The sequence below is a fragment of the Mandrillus leucophaeus genome, unplaced genomic scaffold (assembly GCF_000951045.1).
Source record: "Mandrillus leucophaeus isolate KB7577 unplaced genomic scaffold, Mleu.le_1.0 Scaffold491, whole genome shotgun sequence".
NCBI lineage: Eukaryota > Metazoa > Chordata > Mammalia > Primates > Cercopithecidae > Mandrillus > Mandrillus leucophaeus.
The window spans coordinates 1,296,621-1,309,928 of record NW_012105265.1 but is presented as its reverse complement, the minus strand read 5'-3'; the positions used below and the strand labels follow the sequence as shown (position 1 = coordinate 1,309,928).

Genomic DNA, 13,308 nt, shown 5'->3' with positions numbered 1-13,308 from the left:
AAAAAAAAAAAAATCTGTTCTATAAAAATACCGTGTTACATAGTTCAGATATGAGTTGAGTGGCTTTAAGTATAAACTTCATGTCTGTCAGTAACCAAATGAATGTGAGAGTATTTTTTCATTCCTAAATAAGTAAAAACATATATATAACCAGCCAGTTATATCAGAAGACCAAGCCCATAGGCCGGTTTCTATAACAAATGCTGTTATCTCTGCGTGGGAATTTGAAAGGACTACCACTTAATCAGTAGAAACTTCTCAAGCATATCAAGATATCAGAAACTTAGGAACAAAATGCTGTGCTTTTCTGCAGTGATATATTTAAATAAATTGAAGTATCTATCTTCCATACTTCATCTGGAGCAAGTTTACATGAAAGTAGGAATATAAAGTAGGGAAAAGGGAGACAAGAGGAATAATTTTGCATTCTTTAATGAAAAGTTAAGGTGGTTTTTAAAAATTATTGTTTTAGCCTCTTTTTGATTAAGTCAGCCTGATATTTTATCCTAAGTTATAAATCTCAAATCCTTATTTTCTTACCCAAACTGGTATTTTTAAAAATATCGGTTAATCTGTCACTGTCATTTTAATCAGTAGTAGGAGGCAGCACAGGAGCACAGTAACTCCAGATACTTGCCTCACACCAAATTTTTCTGAATATAAATGGATTTAAACAAACTATTTAAAATTGTTATAGAATATTATTAAACCATTCACAGTTTATTAGACCAGCAGACAGCTTAGTCTCCCATTCACAATCCCATTCTCTGTTGCTACACAACTTTATCAAATGAGTACATAGTAATGAAGGCTTGAGAAAAAGTCTCATCTTCTTGAAAAGGCCCATAATGTCAGTGACCAATATTGATGCTTAGACTAAATCCATATAGAAGAATCCACTTGTTTGTAACTCTGCTCTGTTGGGTTAGCCTTGCCAAAGTAACATCAAGAGAACGATCTGTCATTGCTTTACAGTTATTTTATGTGAGTTATTTTAATTAAGTGTTGATGATAGAATATCTAAGATGTATGGAAGATAAACTGCATACTTATGCTTATCAGCAGAATATGCCAGCACAAGTATGTCATCTTGTGAGCTAAATTAGTTTAGTACTAGTTGGAATTAAAATGTGTTAATCAGGAATGTCTTATCCACTGGGGTGTCAGTAATGTCTGATGGAGATGCTTATGAAAAACAGAAAGGAAACTAAACAAATTAAGATATATGAATTGTAAAGTAACTTTGACAAAATTCATTTGATGTATAATTTATGCATCATTACTTTTCTACAGAAAATGTATGAAGTATCTCATGGAATGATAAAACTAAAAATATGTGAACATTCTTTAATGAAAGATGGCTGAAATAAGGATGTCACAATACTCTAGTGATTTTTCAAAGTAATATTCTCAACATTGTTTATTTAATACTTATTGATAGCATATGACTTCAAGAGAGTTAACACATATAAGTTTAAAAAATTATTTGCTCTTAAGTAAAATATAGAATAGCAACATACAGAATAGAAATCTATATAGAGAAAATCATATACGGTAAAGATAATGTAACTAAAAAAGGGTACATCATGAATAATAAGTACTACTTTTTTAAAGAATGTTTATGCTTTTGGTTAAATCTTATAGCAAATGTATTTTTATTACTTTTGCAGAACTATGAATAAATAATTTTACAGTCATTTTTATCATTTTCTAAAATTACGTTTTAGATTCTAGAATAATTTTTATGTCCTGGAATTCTGTCTTCAACAGAATTCAACACTGTTTCAAACCAGTGCATAGAAAATACCAGAGGAAAGATTAAATCTGTCTAAAGCCATGTTTACACAAGTCCACGTAAGATAGATTTGGTGTTTATGTAGTTAATATAATTACTGAAGATAACCCATGTTTTTCCAGGCTGTATTTCACTTTATACCTTGTGTTTTTACCTAAATGTTGAGGGAAGAAAATTACTTTTTGGCAAATAACCATTTACTTACAGGTTTTTAATGTAAAGATGGTTATGTGCTAAAGACAATATGATATTAAGAAAGCAGAATGTTTTATGTTTTTACTCAAATGCTGAGCCTTTTCTTAATGGAAAGAAAATATTTCAACTAAAATATGTTGTTTCTCAGACCTGAAGATTATAATTTTTAAAATATATTTCAACCTAAAACGTTAGGATCCCACGTATAAACATGGCCTTATATAAGACACACCTGAGAGGCAAACTGCTCTATAGAATTGTTAGCAGTTCTTGTGACTGGTGTATGCTTCAGAAAAAGATCAATAAGTTATCACACTTTTCTTACAAAATTGTATATAAATTAACCTGATATCCTTTTGTTCTAAATCATGGTTACTAAATACTGCTATTCTGTAAAACTACCTAAGACTCATTATTTTCAACCCTGTCACCCCAGAAACAATGAGAGAAACCTGAAAGCAGGAGAGAATGAAGGGCCTTATTAGTCATTTAAATTGTAAGTTCTCTTGTATATTGTTAGTATGGATATTTGGGTCCCCAGCTCTTTGTTTTTTACTTACTCTTACTAGGACCTCTTGAAGATATAATTTATCCTAGTTAAGCGAGCAGGATTTCCTCCTCTAGACATATTTTATAAGCATTTTCTCATTAGACAACCAGATATGTTATACCAATAGTCTGATTTACTCTTTACCACATCAACAGATACTGCCTATTTTTAACAAGACAAATAAATTGGTCAGGTGAGATTTTATACAGGAGGACCAAGCTTTATTATACCTTTTGCAGGCTTTTAGTCTTCCATTAGGGTTGTTGATCGCTTGGTCAATGGGCCAGCTACTGAACCAACCAAATGTTTACTGAACATTTGCTTCATACATTCTCTCTTCGAGTGTGCTAGCTGCTTTCTTCCATTCTTCATGAACCACATTATAATGAACAGCTTTGTTATATGATAATACTTAATATCGTACCCATTTACCACCATTCTCTACTCATCCTCTACTATTCCCTCAAAAACACAAATAAGTGGACTAAAGACTACATATATTGTCAAAACTCCACCAAAAATGTTCAAGAAAAGAGAGAGCTTTTGAAATTTATTTTATTTCAGTTGTTACATTTCTTTTTAGTCTGGTGAATCAAGAGCATATGCTAGTTAGTGCTTTATGTGCAAATTAGCTTGCTTTCCTGAAATGCCACTACTTTTTCTCCTTTCGTGTTTGAGCAGTAACTAAAGAATTCCACATTAAGTATTTAATAAATGGTTGCACAGTTGCTGGGGGACTGAAAGTGCCAGATCAAGCAATTTATTTATGTACCACATACTTCTTATGACCAACTGACCTTAAAATGCACCTGGTACCTAAGTGTGTACCTGCCATTATTCTAAAGGTATTCCTGTAGCAGGGTGTTATAAAGAAAAGACTAAAATGGCGGTTAAGAAATTTGGTCTTCCCAGCACTTTGGGAGGCCGAGACGGGCGGATCACAAGGTCAGGAGATCGAGACCATCCTGGCTAACCCGGTGAAACCCCGTCTCTACTAAAAAAATACAAAAAACTAGCCGGGCGAGGTGGCGGGCACCTGTAGTCCCAGCTACTCAGGAGGCTGAGGCAGGAGAATGGCGTAAACCCGGGAGGCGGAGCTTGCAGTGAGCTGAGATCCGGCCACTACACTCCAGCCTGGGCGACAGAGCGAGACTCCGTCTCAAAAAAAAAAAAAAAAAAAAAAAAAGAAATTTGGTCTTCAGTTTTCTTTTATAAAATCAGGAGGATGATCTAGTAAACTTTAAAAAGTTAAACTTCTTTCTTGAACATGTTTCTAAAAGGCATATTCAAATAAAATTGCATAAATAATATTTTATTATATATGTATAACACAGAACTTGCAAAACTTTAAATGAGTAATTTTGTGAAGAAGTCTTTTGTTAAGTAAATGGTCACTTGCTAAATTGTTTTGTAAGTTTATATTTTCTTAAACCTGGTAATTATATATTTCTTACAGTCATTTAAAAAGTTTTGGCCAGGTGCTGTGGCTCACACCTGTAATCCCAGTATTTTGGGAGGCCTAGGCAGGTGGATCACCTAAGGTCAGGAGTTCGAGACCAGCCTGGCCAACATGGTGAAACCTTGTCTCTACTAAAATTACAAAAATTAACTGGGTGTGGTGGCACATACCTGTAGTACCAACTACTCGGGAGACTGAGGCAGGAGAATTGCTTGAACTCAGGAGGCGGAGGTTGCAGTGACTGAGATTATGCCACTGCACTTCAGCCTGGGTGACAGAGTGAGACTCCATCTCTCAAAAAAAAAAAAAAAAAAAAAAGTTTTAAAACTTCTAGGTTTTCAAATTTAGAAGCTAATTTCACATGAATAATTTTATCCTCGAAGTCCAAAGTTACTTTAAATTAGTTAAGTCCTGTATAATTGTGTGCTTTAGAATTGTACCTCGGACTTCTAAGTTTTCTGATGTGTAAGCTGTCTTAAATGTTAATTTGTTCATTCTAAGGAAATTAGTGTTATTCTTTTCTTCATCATTGATTGTTCCAAATTGTGCTCATAAAATAAAAGATAGAATATAGAAAATGCTCAGCGATTGACATTTTAGAGGGTTTTTTTTTACTTTTTAATGATTTTTAATTTTCTTTATTATTAATTTATACTGAAAGACTAAGATTTAAAGAACTTTTAAAGCCAAGATGAGATATAATGAGATACAAGGTGAGATATAATGAGATATAAGGTAAGATATAATGAGATATAAGGTGATTTATATGCTGCTACATCAATTTTAGGTATTCTAAGAAATACTGGTCTTATTTTAAGAATTAATTATCTTGACATTAAGATAGTTTTTGCTCTGATAGTATTTTGTATTCTTTCCTCTAAAGTGGAGTTCTTTCATATCGGAGTATATGTTATAGCACAGTGTACTAAATCCTCTATGATAAGTGGTATAAAGTGCTGAGGAAATAGGGGAAATGGAGCCTATAGAAATTCTTTAAAGAGAAAGGGGTATTTCAAAACTGGCCCTTGGGGAATTAATTTACTTGGCAGGGAAAGGAGAGTACAGTGTAATCTCAAGGAATAAAGAATATAATTCTGGTGTTGGAGAATCATATTTATATGGGATTTTTAGATTCTATTGACAGTGTTAGAAGATATTAACAAAATTAACATTTGAGCAATGTGTCATTTAAGATGTACAGTTTTATCATATATATCTAAAAAGAAGTTAGAGCTTAAAATAGTTTGTATCACCATTAATTTCAGGTAAATAATTTATAAAACAGTTTCATTAAGGGGTCTGGGACCTTCAGAAGGAAAAGATTTGGACTGAGGGATCTACCTTTAACTAATATGAGGATGAGAAAGAGCTGGTTCCTTCTAATTCTTAGGGAATTGAGATAAAAAGCTAAGGGCTTATGAAAGTTCAAAATAAGGGGAGGGGAAACTACTGCTTTTGTGCTAGCAGAAAGGACAAGAAATAAAGGAAAATCTCTCTTTTAGGAAAATAGAAGTCTAAAATTCCATGAATGATTCTTGATGTAATAGAAAAATAATTATTTAAAACATAATGGCATTCATTCTGAAGTAAATTATGATTCTAAGTGGTGTAATTTTTTCTCCAAAAGACTACTTGGAGGAAATGAGCTGTTCTGAACATTTGGTTTGTGTTTCTATTGGAGAATTTTTTTTTCATTTTGTCACCAAATATTTATTGATTTTCTTGGCTTGTATATACTTTTATTTCTTCTACTTTGGGTTTTTCCGTTTATTTTAGACTGTTTTAGTTTGGGCTGCTATAATAAAATGCCATAGATGGGGAAGTTTAATCAACAGAAATGTATTCTTTGGAGTTCCGAAGGCTGGGAAGTCCAAGATCAAGGTGCCAGCCAATTTGACTCCTGGAGAGGACCCTCCTCCTGGCTAGCAGATGGCCATAATGCTCACATGGCGGAAAGAAAGAGATCATCTCTCTTGTGCCTCCTTTTATAGGGGTGCTAATCCCATTCATGAAGGCTCCACCTCATGACTTAATTACCTCTCAAAGGTCCCACCTCCAGATACCATCACATTGGAGATTAGGATTTCAACATATGAACTTTATGGAGACATAAACATTCAGTCCATAGCATACACAGATCACTAGAACATGTAGAAATGAGAATTTATACCTATAAATATAGTTTCCATATGTCAGAGTACTAACTATGCTACCCAATTTATCTTATAAGTAAATAAGCTTACCTTATGAGTTTTTCCTAATTTTGAAACTTTTTTAAAAGCATAGCCTTGATCTTCAGTATTCATAGCACTACATGTTCTATCAAATAGGGATGATGTAATATGACTTTTGAGGAAAGACACCAGATTGAAATATTATTTTCCCTGGGTTTTCATTGAATCTCACCATTTGGTGAGGAGAACATTCTATTTGTCTCAGATTAGTAGACTGATGTAGAAAACAATTTTTATAGAAAATTGTTTCCTATTAATTATAAGACTATGAATCTTGAAAAATCCTAATCAGAGGGCAGTCATTTTTATCTGCCTTGTTTACTGATATATCTAGCCACTTAGAACAGTGCCTTTGTGGGTGTTTAATAAATATTTAATGAGCAGGACATAACGGTTCATATCTGTAATTCCAGCACTTTGGGAGGTCAAGGCAGGAGAATCACTTGAGCCCAGGAGTTTCAGACCAGCCTGAGCAACAGAGTGAGACCCCATCTCTACATTTTTTTTTTTTTTTTTGAGACGGAGTCTCACCCTGTCACCCAGACTTGGAATGCAATGGCATGGTCTTGGCTCACTGCAACCCCTGCCTCCCAGGTTCAACAATTCTCCTGCCTCAGCCTCCCAAGTAGCTGGGACTATAGGCATGTGCCACCACACCTGGCTGATTTTTTGAATTTTTTACTAGAGACGGGGTTTCACTATGTTGGCCAGGATGGTCTTGAACTCCTGACCTCATGATCTGCCCATGGCGTGAGTCACCATGCCCGGCCAATAATTTTTTTTTTTTAAATACCCAGGTGTGAACCCCTGACCTCATGATCTGCCCGTGGCATGTGTCACCATGCCCGGCCTACAATTTTTTTTTTTTTTTAATACCCAGGTGTGGTGGTGTGTACCACACCTGTAGTCCCAGCTACTCAGGAGGCTGAGGTGGGAGGATTACTTGAGCCTGGGAGGTTGAGGCTGCAGGGAGCCATGATCATGGCACTGCACTCCAGCATGGACAATGGAGCAAGACTCTGTTAATCTATCTATCTATCTATCTATCTGTCTGTCTATCTATATGTTTTGTTCATTCAAACATATATATATGTTGTTTCTGAATGAACAAATTTCTACCATACTTTCTCATTGATAAGTGTAGCTTTTTTATTCTCCTAATTGACCTTTAATCTGACACAACAAAGAGCACTGTTGTGTTTTGGGGTATTTAATCTTTAAGTTTTTCTTTTTCTCTATGAAGCATGGTAATAATTTTCTTCAGCACCTTGATGAAAATGGTTTGTGCCTTAGGAACATATGCCTTTATCCCTACTCCCTGCCTCACCCACACACACTTCAAATATGTATAGCTATCTACATTATACTAATCTTTGTATTTAAATGTAATACTAAAAATAACACAGAATCATGGGTCCCTTATTTTCAAAGGGAGTTTAGAAATCACCTGGTTTAACTCTCTCATTTTAAGGTTGAGAAAACTAAAGCCCTGAAAGATGATTAGCTCAGGGACACTGCTAATTAATACAGGTACCGAAACTAAAACCCAGGTATTTGACTCCCAGTCAATTGTTATTTCCACACATGTTACAAATAATCCTTTCTGGGGAAGGCTTTTTTCCAGTTAAAACACTGATTCACCATCATGATACCTTCAGACAAGTATTCGTTACTCAAACTTAAAAAAAAAAAAAGGAAAAAGAATGTTGCCCCAAACATAAAGAATAAACACATTTTAAGAGCCAAAGACTCTTTTCTGCCTATTTTTTTTGTTTTGTTTTGTTTTGTTTTGTTTTGAGAAAGAGTCTTGCTCTGTCACCCAGGCTGAAGTGCAGTGGTGCGATCTCAGCTCACTGCAACCTCTGCCTCCTGGGTTCAAGCAATTCTCCTCCCTCAGCCTCCCAAGTAGCTGGGATTACAGGCACGTGCCACCAAGCCCAGCTAATTTTTTGTATTTTTAGTAGAGATAGGGTTTCATCATGTTGGCCAGGGTGGTCTTAAACTCCTGGCCTCAAGTTATCTGCCCACCTTGGCCTCCCAAAGTGCTGGGATTACAGGCATGAGCCACCTCGCCCAGCCCAAAGACTCTTGAAGAACCTGTTCTTCTCAGATTGCTAAAGCAGGGAATACTGACATGTCTGTCAATAGATATAATTTATATTAGCATAATCTCTTCAACAGATTAGCATTTTACCATAAAATAATTAAAATTGGGGTTAACATTTTGAATTTCATTTGAAAGCAAATTGACTTCTGAATAGTGAAGTACAGATATTAGTGCAGATTATTCTCAGTTGCTAGTATGCAGACTCTTGGATTCTGTTGCTGTGTCTATACAAGCTAATTCACTAGGCAGTTGAGGACTTAGGTGGTTATCTAGATAACTTAAGGTAAGGATCAATCTGAATACTAAGCCGTATGTTATAATAGCACTAATTTTATATTAAAAATACTTTAACCGTAGTAATCTTATATTTCAGGTAAAAGTAGTAGTTTTTAGCTATATTAACTGATTGTTTTGTCTTCTAGTGCTTTAATTGTGTAAAGATTAGAGTTTATAAGCGGTTTTCTATTTCTGATTTTTTTTTTTTTTGGCCTCCAAAAAAACATACAAATTTGAACTTCTTAAAGGAGGACATATAAGAGCAATAAATTGACTAAAAACAGAATCTGTCTTTTTCTCTCGATCTCATTTTGTAGTAACCTGCAGGTTCCCAGCTAGCACATACACTGACTCTTCCTCACAGCAGCTCCTTCATAGGGCCTCAGTCAGGTAGGAAGGTATAGACAGTTCCATTAACAAACACTCATTCACAATGCCATCCATTTGGGGAAAAAAAATTCTCCTTTCACATATTCCATTAAATAAACACTATATCATCTTCTTAGGTTCAGATCAACATGCAAATCTCAAGTGTTCTATTTCAAGTGAGGCACTTCTAAATATTTATCTCAACATTTGGTATTTAGTAATATTTTTCACATAATTTTACCTTGTATTCTACTTCAGAGCGGTTGTATTACAGACAAAAATTATTAGCAACCTATTTTTATGTCTCCATGTTTCAAAAACTAAATTGATACTATATTTTGAATTAATGACTATGTCATAAAACATCATTTTGTAAAAGAAAGACAGCCATTACAAAACCAATGACACAATATTTATTAAATTTTTTAAATGAGTCCAGAATTAAAAAGACAGCTTCATAGGTGAAATTAGGTGATTTATAAAGGAAAGAGAAAATAACAGAGAGTGTGTGAATATTAAAATAAGCTTCCAGTTACTAGTTGACAGTACATAACTAACTTACCAGTTTACGGTACAGTTTAAAATGATAGAGACAACTTAAATATGTGAAAACTAAACATTTTAAAAATCAACTTTGTTAAAATTGGAAAATCTACTTAAGTTTTATCAAGTGGAGGTGACAGTGCTACCTGAATAATCTGTTTCTGTCCATATAAAATGAACTGCTGGGAGCACATTTACATATAAGAACACAGTGAGCGAAAAGCAAAATTGCTCGCTTAATTGTGAAGTTCCTTTTGTTGGTTTGTCAGACTCCACAAAAGATACGATAGGAAAAATCTATACAGCATTAATTAGGATTTTATTTTTTAGAGGCTCCTTTTAAAACAGCTCTGGAAAACATGAGTAGCCATGTCCTCCAAGCCTAATTTCTAAAAATATTTGTAGAAAATACATTCTACATGTAGGATTTAATTCTGTAATGCACTATAAATGTGATTTCCCCAAATCTTTGTCTACTTGCTATATATTCTTAATTCATATTAATTCATTCTTAATATCTTAATAACACTCAACCCTTTAGATTTGATATTTGCTTATATTACATGTAAGGAGCATCTTACATTTAAGTAATTATATGTTGAGACATAATTAAAATTATAATCTTTCTGTTGTTTCTAGAAAAATAAATCAAATTTTAAATAATTTAATAAACTTATAAAATTTTGGTGCCTAAGTCTGGATGATCAAAATGGTCTCTTTTTACCTAAACATTTCACTACAATGTTGCTTTTAGGGTACTTTTCAGACAATTTCCAGACTGACAGATTCAGTACATCTTAGGAGCCTCTGACTCATCCAGCAACATAAATTAACTTGACTTTTAATATAAGACCATTTTTTTTCTTGTGTTAAAAATATACACTTCATAATCAACTAGGGTCAAAATATGCAAAGAAATTTCAACTTTAAAATTTGTAGCCAATTTTTTTTTTTTTTTTTTTTTTTAAGAAATGAAATCTTAACTGTGTTGCCCAGCCTGGAGTGCAGTGGCTATTTACAGGCATGCTCATCATGCACCACAGTCTCTTAACTGTTGAACTCAAGCAGTCCTTTGGCCTCAGCCTCCTGAGTAGGTGGGACTATAGGTGTGTGCTGCCACACCCATAGAGTCCATTTTGAACTATAAGAAACCCATGATGAGGAAAAGCCAAAGCTTTTTTGACTACAGATGACCCTTGGAAAAGAAATTTATTTATCATTATAAACAAAGATATAAAAGATGAAATTTGGCAATTTTAAAATTATTAAAGGAATTGATAACGACACCAAACAATTCAATCAGAAGTATCTATTTAGAACCTAATAACATAGGCAGTAAGCTGCATCCAGAGGTCCTTTTCAAGATTAAATTGCCTGCTGCTTAACCTTATATTTTGCCACTAGATATTATTGCCTTAATAATTCACATTTTTAAAAGATGTTGCTATAGTTACTTTAGTCAGCTTTTATGTTTTTACATTTTCTTTGGAAAATTTTCTAGATAATCTACAAAATAAATAATGGGATGGTAATTTTTCTTAAAAGTATTTATTATACTGAAAGCAGCCCAGAGTACATTGATTTGTGATTTGATTAATTCTAAAATTTTTAAGTAGTTTATTTTCAGATCTGTATTTTACATTGTACTGTTTTTTGTTTTGTTTATTTGTTTGTTTTACTTCAATAGCCTTTTATGTCACCTCGGTACCCTGGAGGTCCAAGGCCCCCATTGAGGATACCTAATCAGGTAAGATTTATGTGCTATTTAAGTTTTTTGTAAGAATCAAAGATCTTGAAAATGTCACATATGTTTATCATCCTTTATAGATAAAAAATTTTCCTTTTTCTGTCCCATTTAATGCTATTTCTAGTCATATATCATCTGCTTCAAGGGTTGGCAAACTACAGCTCATAAGCTAGCTACTTTTTGTAAATAAAGTTTTACTGAAAAACATCCACACAGATCCATTTATGTGTTGTCTGTGACTACTTTTACACTACAATACAGATTTAAGTGGTCATGGCAGAGACCATATGTGGCCAGCAACCCTGAAATATTTACTATTTGGATCTTTACAGAAAAATGTTTGCCCATTCTTGGAGTCTACCTTACACTTTGAACCTAATTTTAAAAACTTGTACAATTTTGGTAAATGCTGATTATCCTCCCATTTAAAGAATGGCAATAAAATTTTCCATGAACATACTTTTGTTTACTTTCATATAATATAGTTTCAATATCATGATTCTAGCATTCATATAAATTTTACCCAATTATAATGGCAGATTAAGCAAATAGTTAGCTGCTTCTGGAAGAGATAGATCTGTTAATAAGTAAATATTTAACAATAAAAATCTTCCAACATTTTAATCTACAAGAGCTCTAAAATTTCATAATGTTTTGTTCTCAAATAGCTTTTTTTTTAAATATCATAAGTATTTATTTACTGAAGAGAATAAAATACAATTTTTACTCACAAAGAGTTTGTAGTTTAGTTTTAGGATATAGGCACTGTGCATGTATATAACCCGAGAAGAAATTAAATGCTTAACACTATGGAATACTTGTGTCAAGATAATTGTCTTGTCACTTTCTCTGATTCTGTTATTTGTATACCTAGCTTTATCCTATGTTTAAAGTAAACCCTGTTATTACAGTAAATTCTCTTTTTCATTCATATTCTGTTTCCATTTCCACTTTCTTCCCTACCAAAAATGGAACAAGAAAGTTAAAATTACTAATTTGCTTGACAGCAGCAGAATTCTGCTTCTCCTCTCCTAACTCTTACTGAAATTATGCTGTCTTTGAGGTGTCTCAATCTGCTGGTGCTCTCTGCTTGTAGTGCACAGCAGAAAGTGCCAGCACCCAGATTCACCCCTAGGGGAGAACTTTCAGTAGGAAGCAGTGCTGGGTCATCTCATGATGACAGTGCTTGGCAGTCCTCCTCACATTAGCAGCTGGAGCATTTTTCTCCTATAGAGTGAATCTGCATTCAGTACGCCGGGCCAGGGGAAGATGGCATGAAATAGGAAAGGGAAGTGCACAGATGCCAAGTGTTACAACATATGGGAATTTTATTTTCTCTGTGGGTAAACCTGTATATATTGACAGTCAGATCTACTTATATAGGTGCCTGAGTCTTTTAAATTTCTCTTTAAAGAAATGTGCATCTCTTATTGGAGGCTTCATGGCTTTTTAGACATTCCATCCATAGCTTTGTATATTATATAAGTCTAGGAAGTTCCCAAAAATCTGAATTGGGAAAATGTGAAATTGTAGTATAAGTGTGTTATTAGAATTTTCGACCTCATATATTATATATCAATGATGAAAATGTGATAAAATTATTAGCATTGCATTCAAGTGACATTATTGAAATGCCTGCCACATGTAAGATACTATCCTAGGTTCCATATCCTAGGTTCCGTAGAGACTAACAAAATAAACACTTTCAGGATGAGGTTGGTGGTGGGAATGTGAAATTGTAAACCAATCTAGGTTGACAAATTTTAAGAACAGGTATTTAATGTCTTTGAGTTTTTAAAAGAGACAATTAAAAAGTTAAAGATAGGCCAGGCGCGGTGGCTCACGCCTGTAATCCCAGCACTTTGGGAAGCCGAGGCAGGTGGATCACGAGGTCAGGAGATAGAGACCATCCTGGCTAACATGGTGAAACCCCGTCTCTACTAAAAATACAAAAAATTAGTCGGGTGTGGTGGCGGGTGCCTGTAGTCCCAGCTACTCGGGAGGCTGAGGCAGGAGAATGGCGTGAACCTGGG

At 34.1% G+C, this 13,308-nt stretch overlaps 1 protein-coding gene across 1 annotated transcript in view; it reads left to right on the top strand.

The window, feature by feature from the left end:
* Positions 1–13,308, top strand: part of SSBP2 (single-stranded DNA binding protein 2) — a 362,795-nt gene that overhangs the window by 248,895 nt on the left and 100,592 nt on the right. The window contains exon 5 of the mRNA XM_011995571.1: positions 11,216–11,275. Within this exon, the coding sequence (XP_011850961.1) occupies positions 11,216–11,275 (60 nt within the window). The remainder of the gene's footprint in view (positions 1–11,215; positions 11,276–13,308) is intronic.